This window comes from Rana temporaria, chromosome 5, assembly GCF_905171775.1.
Source record: "Rana temporaria chromosome 5, aRanTem1.1, whole genome shotgun sequence".
NCBI classification, from domain to species: Eukaryota; Metazoa; Chordata; class Amphibia; order Anura; family Ranidae; genus Rana; species Rana temporaria.
This window is the reverse complement of record NC_053493.1, coordinates 297,023,309-297,035,323: the sequence shown is the minus strand read 5'-3', so window position 1 is coordinate 297,035,323 and position 12,015 is coordinate 297,023,309. Positions and strand designations below refer to the sequence as shown.

The window sequence follows — 12,015 nt, the reverse complement described above, 5'->3', positions numbered from 1 at the left end:
CAACATATAAAGTTATAAGAGTTATAAAGGTACAATTTTTTTCCCCTAAATAGCTTCCTTTACATTAGTGCAGTTCTTCACTTACCTCATCCTTCCATTTTGCTTTTAAATGTCCTTATATCTTCTGAGAAATCCTCACTTCCCATTCTTCTGTCTGTAACTCCACATAGTAATGCAAGGCTTTCTCCCTGGTGTGGAGTGTTGTGCTTGCTCCCTCCCTTGGACTACAGGAGAGTCAGGACGCTCTCTACATTGCAGATAGAGAAAGGAGCTGTGTGTTAGTGAGCGTCCTGACTCTCCTGTAGTCCAAGGAAGGGGGCGAGCACGACACTCCACACCAGGGAGAAAGCCTCGCATTACTGTGGAGTTACAGACAGAAGAACAGGAAGTGAGGATTTCACAGAAGAAATAAGGACATTTAAAAGCAAAATGGAAGGATGAGGTAAGTGAAGGAGGACTGCACTAAGGTAAAGGAAGCCATTTAAGAAAAAGGAAATTGTACCTTTACAACCCCTTTAAAAGGGAAAGCTGCTGGAGCAGTAAAACCAACACTTTAAGACACAACCCCTGTGCAGCCGGGAGAGTCTACATGATGGACTGAGGCCCAAATCTTTGCACAGCTGGAGACGGCTTATTATAGAATTTCCTCTTTTCAGATTAGCTAAACTGCTGCAAACAGCATACTTTCAGTTAGCAAAATCCTATGATGTCATCTAGTCCCTGTGAGGTGTCTGTTCCACTAACAGGCAGCATCTGCTAATCAGTAACACTGCATACAGGAAAACAGCTTCCAGGAAGCAAATGAAAGACGTTTATCTGCCACACTGAAAACACTAATGAATAAACGCCTGTACTGGGGGAAAGTGCCAGTACAATTCACCTTTGGATATCTCTCCATTCTCACTTAGGCCTCCACAGAGAGAGAGCGTTACGTCAGGCAAGTCCATGGCTGAATCAGAGAGGCATTCTGTACCACTATCCGCAGCAGCGCTACCCACAGACTGGGGGGACTGCGAGCCTGAGAGCATGTCCGATTCCATCCACTGCCTGGATCCTGGATCCGATTCGCTGTAATACAAGCAGATTATCTCAGTGTTAATACAAATAGCTTTACGCTTCTCATCAATGTAAACTTTTTACATTTTAAAATTAAAATGATTGTAAACTCTGTTGTACCTACAGCCTATAATAAGTCATATGCCTAGTACACACGTGCAGTTTTCCCGCCAAAATTCCTCTCAGGCTGCCTTGCATACACACACTCAGACCAAAAGTCCGCCCGTCCAAAGCGCGGTGACGTACAACAGGTACGACGGCACTATAAAGGGGAAGTTCCATTACAATGGCGCCACCCTTTGGGCTGCTTTTGCTGATCCTTGTGTTAGTAAAAGTTTGGTAAGAGACGATTCGCGCTTTTCATGCTCTGCATTAAACGATGCAATAATTTGCAACGCAACGAATGTGCCATCCCCATTCCGAACGCTAGTACAGACGAACGGATTTCCCGCTCAGATTTTTGGCCTGACAGAAAAAAAAAGATCCCGATCTCTTTTTTTGTCCGGCAGTTTTCCCGCCGAAAAGCTCTCATAGCAGTTCTCCCATTGGAAAAAACGGTCATGTGTACGAGGCATTACTGTGAATAGCTCCTAAACTTGCACAGTTTAGGAAATATTCAGAGTGCACGCAGCCGATGACATCATCAGCACATGCCCTCTGAAGGTCTGGCTTACAGTGTCGAACATTCAGAGCCTACGCCGGAAACAGCAGCTACCAAAGTCACGCCATCGCGGCTCAGGCCACTCACAGCGCCGGAGCCTGAATAAACACCAGAGGAAGTCAGCCTTCTTAGTGGTGAGCAGTCACCGCTGGAAGGGCTTCATTCTACAGAAAGTATTTCATAATGTGCTTTGCTATGCATACTAGTACATTATGCTATCTTTTTATTTTTTTCAGCGGTTTACCACCGCTTTAAAATACTATAGTCATTGTTGAAGATAAGAACATTAAATGTACCAATGCTGGTGTCCCTACAAGCCCCTAAAAGGATAAATGCTCTTAAAGTGGTTGTAAACCCTCTCTGATCAATTGCACCTACAGGTAAGCCTAGATTAAGGCTTACCTGTAGGTTCAAGAAATATCTACACGGTTAAGGAGAGATTTTAAAAAGAAAAATGCACCAATGTGTACGGCGCATTCGCACCGTAGACAGGCGCACTGAGAATGCCGGTTTTTAGAATGGATAATGCCAACTTTGAGAGACGTCATCGCCGCTCCGGGCCAATCACAGCACCGCAGCGGCGATACCCGGAAGTAGCCTCCAGGAGAGATGGCTGCGGCCAGAGGGGGACACGAGGACGGCTTTGATCTAAGGTAAGTCATTCATAATGAGCTAGTATGCTAGTCATACTAGCACATTATGCCTTTGTCGTGCAGGTTTTTTTTGGGGGGGTTTACAACCACTTTAATACTGGAAATTCACCTTGGAATTGTTAAATGAGCTTTAACCACTTAAGACCCGGACCATTATGCAGGTAAAGGACCGGGCCAGTTTTTGCGATTCGGCACTGCGCCGCTTTAACTGACAATTGCGCTGCGATGTGGCTCCCAAACAGAATGTGCGTCTTCCCCCCCCCCCCCACAAATAGAGCTTTCTTTTGGTGGTATTTGATCACCTCTGCGGTTTTTATTTTTTGCGCTATAAACAAAAATAGAGCGACAATTTTGAAAAAAATTCAATATTTTTTACTTTTTGCTATAATAAATATCCCCAAAAAAGATATAAAAAACATGTTTTTTTTTCCTCAGTTTAGGCCGATACATATTCTTCTACCTATTTAAAAAAAAAAAAAAAAAACGCAATAAGCGTTTATCAATTGGTTTGCAAATTTATAGCGTTTACAAAATAGGGGATAGTTTTATGTAATTTTTATTAATAATTTATTTTTTTACTACTATTTTTTTACTACTAATGGCGGCGATCAACGATTTTTTTCGTGACTGCGACATTATGGCGGACACATCGGACAATTTTTACACATTTTTGGGACTATTGTCATTTTCGCAGCGAAAAGTGCTATAAAAATGCACGGATACTGTGAAAATGACAATTGCAGTTTAGGAGTTAACCACTAGGGGGTGCTGAAGGGGTTATGTGTGACCTTGTGTGTTTCCAACTGTAGGGGGGCGGGGCTGGACGTGTAACGTCAGTGATTGTCGTTCCCTATATCAGGGAACAGACGATCATGGACATTGCCACAGTGAAGAACGGGGAAGGTGTGTTTACACACACCTCTCCCCGTTCTTCAGCTCCTGTGACTGATCGCAGGACACCGGCGGCGATCGGGTCCGCAGGTCACGCAGCTTCGGACCGGGTCGCGCGCGAGCGACCACCGGCTGGGCTCTTAAAGGTGACGTGCCTGTGCTCAGCTGTGCCATTCTGCCGACGTATATCGGCGTTAGGCGGTCCTTAAGTGGTTAAAGTGGTTGTAAACTCAAAAACCTGCAAGACAAAAGGCATAACGAGCTATTTAGTATGCATCGCATGCATTTTGAAATACTTGCCTTAGATCGAAGCCCCCTGCAGTGGTCCCCGTACACCCAGGGCCGCTGATAGAAATCATGGGGCCCCGTACAGCCTACCTGACGGGGCACCCTTCAGCCCCACCCTAGCTCCGCCCCCGGTCCCTCCCCAGATGCCATATTGTGCTGTAGACAGTGCTTTTGGGGGGCGGTTAAACGGCTGTCAGCGGCCCTGTGTACACCGCTGTGACTGGCGACATGTCTCCCGGAGTTATTTCCGGGTTTGCCGGCTACGGTGTAGCGATTATGTCACTCCCACACATGCACGCGGGGGGCGGCAGTCACGGCACGGCTCCTGAAGAAATAGCACGAACGGGCCGGTATTTCAGTGCCCATGTGCCGATGAGGTTGGCACATGCGGATACAGTGAATATCTCCTAAACTGAGATATTCACTGTACCAACACGTAAGCCTTATTATAGGCTTACCTGTAGGTAAAAGTGATGAAACAGGGTTTACAACCACTTTAAACGACAAAGTAATCCTTGTACCTGTCTAAATGAACTACTCCAAGTTCCAACTTCTTCTGCACTGTAGTTCCTCCAATATCAGCCTGTGACGCCACAGTGCGTTTTCAGTGACACCAAACCTCCCCATGGTATCATTCACTCCCCTCTTCCCATCCACATCTTGGACTGCCAGGTAAGGGCATACAGTAAGCATGTTTACAATGCTCTCAGCAAAGTACATGTCCAAACCATGCTGTGCAACCCCTGGTTGAACTGTATTTACAGAACCCTTCATAAAGAATTTATTGCGCTCATGAAACCGAGTAGCGCATTTCATTTTTAAACAGGTGGGCGCGATTTACAGGGGAAGGCTTTGACATCACTCACCCATCTCCCTGTGAGTGAGTGGAAAGAATGATCACAGGCAGGATTTGGACAGTGTAGCAGTTTATTAAAAAAAAAAAGTATAAAAAGACAATAAAAATGCACTCACTAGTTAAAAGTGAATCAAGGCTAGTCATAAATCCATTGAGACCTCCATAGGATCTCCATGAAGCTGCAGAGCTTTACAGGCATGTGGCTCGTTGAAGCAGAGTTCTTGATGGAAGTACTTTTAACTAGTGAGTGCATTTTTATATTTTCTTTGATACTTTTTAAAATGCTACACCTAGATGGAGGCGTCCTTAGTGTATACATTATTTAAATCTGTGTAAATTGCATCATCCTACAGGCCATTTTGTAAAAGTGTGAGAACACATTCGTCTTTCATACATTTTTGTTTTGACAGTACGTTACATACTAATAAGTTTGTTCTGTTATTAAATGGCTGGGAAACTATTTCTGCTGTCATGCATGTGGAAATGATGGAAGCCAGGACGGCATTAATACTTGACACTTGCACTTCATTTATAAAGCAGCATGCAAAGGGGGTGATAAAATGGCACATATAATGCTAAATTAACCCCCCCCCCCCCAAAAAAAAAAAAAAAAAGTTAACGTGTAAATAATACAAACCATATTTTTGAATAACTTGGCAAACATTTCCCATACATCCCCTCCCCTCATACTAATTTAATGGTGCTTATATTGATGAATTTTGTACAGAAACATAACTTTATACCTTTTAGGAAAATAAAGTGCTGCCACTTCAGGCTCCAAAACATTCAAGTCGTCAAGATAAATATCACCCGGGCCCTGATGCTGGCTTCTCTTCTTCACCCCTTTGCGGAAAAAACAAAATAAAATAAGAGAACGCTTTCAATTAGTTCCCAGTATCACGGCAGGATGAAAAATCAGCTGAGCCAAGCAACTTGGATCATGTTTTTTTTAAATATACTCGAGTATAAGCCGACCCAAATATAAGCCGAGGCACCTAATTTTACCACAAAAAAAACTGGGAAAACATATTGACTCGAGTATAAGCCTAGGGTGTCCATCTGCATGCCTCACTTTGTCCATGTGCATGCCTCACTGTGTCTATGACTAGACTTACGTTTAACATGGGAGTATATAGAAGGGGCGCCCAGCTTTGAAATATCGGTGCTCCCCGGCCGTAGGTCCCCCAGACAGCAACCTTTGCATACTTGTAGAGGGGCTACATGTGTGCCAAGTTTCGGGTCCAGGGGACCTACAGCCGGCCGGTACCGCGTCCCCAAAGTTAAGAGAGAAATGACCGTTTAACATGGGAGTCTAAGGAAGGGGTGCCCGACTTTGGAAAATCGGTGCTCCCCGGCCGTAGTTGCCCCGGACAACAAACTTTGCACACTTGTAGAGGAAGAGTTATATGTGTGCAAAGTTTGGGGTGCAGGGGACCTACGGCCAGCACTGGGTCCCCAAAGTCTGGGAGATCAGGCGCAAAAAGGTGACTCGAGTATAAGCCGAGGGGGGCATTTTCAGCACAAAAAAAAATCTCGTATCCGTAACAAAAAGCCATAGGCATCACTAACTTTGAGCAATGTCTGATCTGGTGTGGTTCAATATGTACCTTTCTTCTTGCTTGGAGAGTCTGGTTTTAAGGAAAGCTTCATATCGGACATATCAGCAGTCTCCTGGAGGAGGATATCGTCTGGCTCACAAGGAGAGCTTGGTGTGGTTTCAGCAGTTGATAACAGATCTGGATCCATCTGAATACTGATGGAGTGAGGACGCGGTTCTGGTTTAAGGACTGTGCAAACAGAGTCCTCGGTGGATGAATCCTCAGTTGTGCCCGACAAGGCCTCAGAGCTGATCACCCTAAAGTGCGTTTTCTCAGAAGGAGTAATTGTTGCTCTCCGCAAGTACTCTGTTCTTTCCTTCTTGTAAGCCTTAAAAGATGCAGATTTTGTTAGAAAAACAGTGCAGCCCGATTTGCAACAAATTAAAAATGTCTGCTACAGTATGTATTTAGTTTTTTATGTAGATTACAGTATTCTATTGGCTTGATTCTAGCCAGTCAAATTGAGCAAAACATTTTAGGGGGGTTGTGAAAAAAAATGGGGCCTCTCTAGGTGATCACCAAGTAGGATCCAAAAAAAGAAAAACAAACACTGGATTTACATTTTTTTTTTTTTTAAATGCAGAAAAGTAACACATCCAGCATTCCTCCAGTTTAATGTTACACAAGTGCCTTTGCTTTCCGATATAAGGATAGTGGCTGCTCATTACATATGCAGGGCACGTCTTCTACTTAACATTGATGCACATTGACATTAACTTGTTGTTCCTCTATCTTAATGCGCATTCTGTGTTTTATCTCGGCATCTATTTACCAAGGTTCCTCATTTTACTCTTCGATATGCAGCCATTTGAGTGATAAACTCCAACCATGGATATGAAATAAACCCAAGAAAATAGGAAGCATTTAACATACAGAAAGACAAGTTACACATATAGGGGCAGATCCACAAAAGAATTACGCCGGCGTATCTCTTGATACGCCGCGTAATTTCAAATTTTGCGCGTCGTATCTTTGTTTTGTATCTACAAAACAAGATACGACGGCATCTCGGATCGATCCGACAGGCGTACGTCTTAGTACGCCGTCGGATCTTAGATGCAATTTTTCGGCGGCCGCTAGGTGGCGTTTCCGTCGAATTCCGCGTCGAGTATGCAAATTAGCTAGTTACGGCGATCCACGAACGTACGTCCGGCTGGCGCATTTTTTTACGTCGTTTGCGTTCGGCTTTTTCCGGCGTATAGTTAAACCTACTATATGGTGGCGTACTCAATGTTAAGTATGGCCGTCGTTCCTGCCTCGCATTTTGAATTCTTTACGTCGTTTGCGTAAGTCGTTCGCGAATAGGGATTTGCGTAGAATGATGTCACCGTCGTGAGCATTGGCTTGTTCCGGGTTAATTGCGAGCATGCGCACTGGGATACCCCCATGGACGGCGCATGCGCAGTTTAAAAAAAAAAACTTTGTTTACGTCGGGTCACGACGTGTTTACATAAAACACACCCCCATCACAGAGATTTGAATGCCACGCCATTACGCCGCCAAAGATACACTACGCCGCCGTAAGTTATGGCGCAAATTCTTTGAGGATTCCAAAAAAAAAAAAAAAGTTAAGGCGGCGTAGTGTATCTTAGATGAGATGCGCCGCTGTACGTGGATCTGCCCCTTAGGTTTTCTCTTATCAGCCCTGTGGGTTGAACTAGAGAAAATCACTTGATTCTCCCATGCAGGCTAAAAAGCGTGGAGGGAAGAATCTCCTCTGATGCATATTGTATTCAGTCTGATCAATATTCCTATGGCACATGTTCCTGGTAGATATGGCTCATAAAATGGTGGGTGCTGCAGCGATTACCAGTTGGGTCCTGGAAACATCAAACAAGCGTACATACTCGCCAGCGCACCATGGATCACCAATTTCCGTCCAAAAGTTAATGAAAGAGATCACATCACAAAGGAAAGTGCAACATTGCGGAGCCACGCAGGTCCCCTTCATCAGGTATGCGATGATATTGTATTCAGATAGCCGCTGTACCTGTGGCTGTCTGAATACCCGAACACTGACTGTATATGATTGGATGCAGTCACTGGGCTAGATTCAGATAGAATCACCTATCTTTAGGCGGGCGTAGCGTATCTCAGATACACTACGCCGCCGTAACTTAGTGAGGCAGGTACCATATTCACAACGAACTTGCGTCCTAAGTTACGGCGGCGTAGTGTATATGGGCCGGCGCAAGCCCGGCTAATTCAAATTTTCCAGGCAGTGAGCTTGTTGTATTATAATGAGCCTTGACCCAACGTAATTGACGCTCCTAACGAACGGTGCATGCGCCGTCCGTGAACGTATCCCAGTGCGCATGCTCGAAATCATGTTGCAAATAGTCAATGCTTTCGACGTGAACGTAACTTACGCACAGCCCTATTCGTGTACGACTTACGCAAACGACGAAAAGTTTGGCGTTGTCCCGACGTCCATACTTAACATTGGCTACGCCTCATATAGCAGGGGTAACTTTACGCCGGAAAAAGCCTTACGTAAACGACGTAAATCAATGCGCCGGGTGGACGTAAGTTTCTGAATCGGCGTATCTAGCTCATTTGCATATTCTACGCATAAATCTACGGAAGCGCCCCTAGCGGCCAGCGTAAATATGCACCCTAAGATACGACGGCGTAGGAGACTTACGCCGCTCGTATCTAGGCCAAATCTATGCGTAACTGATTCTATGAATCAATCGCATAGATACGGCCGCGCTCATTCGGACATACAACGGCATATCTGAAGATATGCCGTCGTATGTCCTTTATGAATCTAGCCCACTGTTTTTGACTGATCGTTTTCCACCCAGCTCAGTCAGTTTTTAAAAAATTTTTTTTTTTAAACAGGTAGTGCTGACAGGACACCTACAGCTTGCATTTTGGTTGATTCGGCAGGAATCGGCCAACATTCAGTCCGTCTACGGCTTGCATTAGGTCTCTGAATTACCCCACTATTCTTAACGAAAGTGCATGGCAAAATGCAAAATGGTCTTTATTACAGTTCCAGAGACAGAGAGGCTAAACAAACATTTGGCAGTAGTGTAGACATGCAATATGTGCAATATCTGTCCATTATTAAAGACATACAATGCCCATATCTCCAACTATGAAGCTTGTAAAGACAACATGCTGTACCTTGGCAGACTCTGGGAAGCCTCCCCACGTCCACTCCATCTGAGGTTCTGTTCTGAGCATATTCTCCGTGGGTTTAACTTCTAGCTCTGAATCACTCTTTGGACCAAAAGACAGTGAATAACCACTGAGAACAAAGTAAAGAAATGTTTCTTAATCAAACAAGAACATGTAGTATACTTTCATCATAGAAATTAACTCTGCATATTCTCATTAAAAGCCTGTTGCACTTTTCAGCTTGTTTACTTCAGTAAGATTGTAATATGGCTTTGTGTGGAATTATTTAAATTAGCTGTAAAGTTTTTAAAACATCTAAACTAGGTCTGGTATTCCATGTAGGCAAGAAACAAATGCTCATACATTTTACACTGTTCTGTAAATGTCAATGGAAACCATTTTTGCAACACCTTAAAAATAGATTACTAGCCGACGCTTCCTGAACTCTACATTAACCACATCAGCCCGGCAGGTTTCATCAGTTTAGGCCAAAATGTATTCTGCTACATATTTTGGGTAAAAAAAAAAAATTTAAAATCGCAATAAGCGTGATTTGTGAAAAAGTTATAGCGTCTACAAACTAGGGGATATTTTTATGGAATTTTTATGTTTTTACTAGCAATCGCGGTGATCAGTGATTTTTTGTGGGACGGTGACATTGCGAAGGACAGATCGGACACCCAACAGACATTCTGACAATACAGCGATCAGTGATAAATAATATGCACTGCAACTGTACTAATGACACTGACGGGGAAGGGGTTAACATCAGGGGCGATCCAACTGTGGTGGGGAATGCCGTGACTGGAGGAAGACAGAGATCCTTGTTTCTGCTTAGCAGAAACACAAGATCTCCATCCTCCTCCTTCGCAGAACGGCAGCCTGTCTTGTTTACCCTCAAACAAACGGCAGCCATCCCGGCCGCTGGACCCGCTGATTGGCTCCTGCTGTGGCCAATCACAGTGGGAGCAGGGTAGCTTGCGGCACACCTGACACCTGAGCATTGCTTTGGAACATTTGTATGAGTTTTTGTGAGCGTTTTTTTACAGCGTTTTTGAGCTTTGGCATTTTCAAGTTAGACAATAGAGAAAAATATCATCCGTTTCATTATTTGTTGCTATTTTTTTTATCCCATTTATTATTTACCTATTTAACATTTTTTTGTAAGGGGTTAAGGGTTAAAGGTCAGGGCTAGAGGTTAATGTATATTTATTTTTTTCCGTTATTTGATTAGGGGTTAAATGTTAGGAGTTAATATTGGGGTTAGGGTTTAGGATTAGGGTTTCAATTTAATGTTGGAGCTTATTAGGGGTTAGGATGGGGGTTAATATTAGGGTTAAGGGTTGGGGTTATTTTATTTAATATTTATTTTATGTATTTATTATTATTTATTTTTATTTAATTAATGCATTTGAGCATAAAAACTTTCAAAAACGTGCAACAAAACATACTAAAACACTTCCAACTGCTTGAATCAAGCGTTTACATGCATTTCTGAGGAACAAAACACACTTCAAAAACGCAACAATCTGCCTTCGAGCTACAAAAAAAAGCTCCAGAACTCTGAGCTTCAGACCACTTGCAGTGGAGATGTGAACCATCTCCATAGAGAATAATTGACTTTTTTCTCCTCCAGCATTTTGGAGCTTCAAGCTACAAAACCGTGGAGGCGTGATGGGGCCCTAAGTGGAGGCAAGACATTACAGAAAGATTAGAAAATCATTCAAATCCTTATTAGTGCACTCATATGTTTCATAGAAAACCACTAGACTAAGGGCCCTTTCAAACTGGTGCGTTTTCCCGCGTTTTCGCGGTAAAAATAGCGCTATTAAAACGCCCATAAAAACGCTCCCCATGCCCCCTCCATTGAAATGATCTAAAAACCGCTGTAAAAACAGAGCGTTAAAATCGCGGTAAAACACCGCGATTTTACTGCGTTTTTAATTCATTTCAATGGAGAGGGGCATGGGGAGCGTTTTAATAGCACTATTTTTACCGCGAAAACGCGGAAAAAACGCTGCAAAAATGCACCAATGTGAAAAGGCCCTTAGTTTCATCTGCCTGCAGCAAACCAATACGATTGAATAACACTTTGAATAGATGTGGCACTACTGAAATATACTCTTCATGAAGAATTCAGTGAGGCTAGTATACAGCAAGCAGTATGGCCTTCTTTGCTATCTGATCAAAGTTCTGCTGCGAGTCTGTTAGCTTGAAAAGCAATACAGGGTATATATAAAAGCCATACAATCTATATGTCAGCGGGACAGGGGCGCTCCCATCTGTTGGAGCAGTGGAGGATCAGGTAGTTAAAACTCCTTAAACCAGTCCCATTGACATAAATGAGCATTTTAATCCTTGAACTACAAGGGGCGTTTCACTGCAGGGGGGCATTTTTATTTCTCACAGAGTCTGGCTTATTTTTATTATACAGGATTTATATAGCACCAACAGTTTGCGCAGCGCTTTACAACAAGAGCAGACAGTATAGTTACAATACATTTCAATACAGGAGGAATCAGAGGGCAGGGCTTAAAGTGGAGGTTCACCCAAAAACTAAATTTTTAACATTAGATTGAGGCTCGTTTTGTGAAGGGGAATCAGGTGTTTTTTTTTAAATCGAAGCAGTACTTACCGTTTTAGAGATAGATCTTCTCCGCCGCTTCCGGGTATGGGCTGCGGGACTGGGCGTTCCTATTTGATTGACAGACTTCCGAAAGGCTTCCGACGGTCGCATACAGCGCGTCACGATTTTCCGAAAGTAGCCGAACATCGGTGCGCAGGCGCCGTATAGAGCCGCACCGACTTTCGGCTTCTTTCAGCTACTCGTGACGCGATGTATGCGACCGTCGGAAGCCTGTCAATCAAATAGGAACGCCCAGTCCC

At 43.7% G+C, this 12,015-nt stretch overlaps 1 protein-coding gene across 3 annotated transcripts in view; it reads right to left on the bottom strand.

The window, feature by feature from the left end:
• The window catches only part of LPIN2 (lipin 2), a 160,967-nt gene that overhangs the window by 51,433 nt on the left and 97,519 nt on the right, over window positions 1–12,015 (bottom strand). For all 3 annotated transcript variants that reach the window (XM_040354028.1, XM_040354027.1, XM_040354029.1), the window contains exons 6-9: window positions 9,136–9,259; window positions 6,013–6,331; window positions 5,149–5,248; window positions 881–1,068 (exon numbers count right to left, since the gene is read on the bottom strand). In XM_040354028.1, coding sequence (XP_040209962.1) covers window positions 881–1,068; window positions 5,149–5,248; window positions 6,013–6,331; window positions 9,136–9,259 — 731 coding nt within the window. The remainder of the gene's footprint in view (window positions 1–880; window positions 1,069–5,148; window positions 5,249–6,012; window positions 6,332–9,135; window positions 9,260–12,015) is intronic.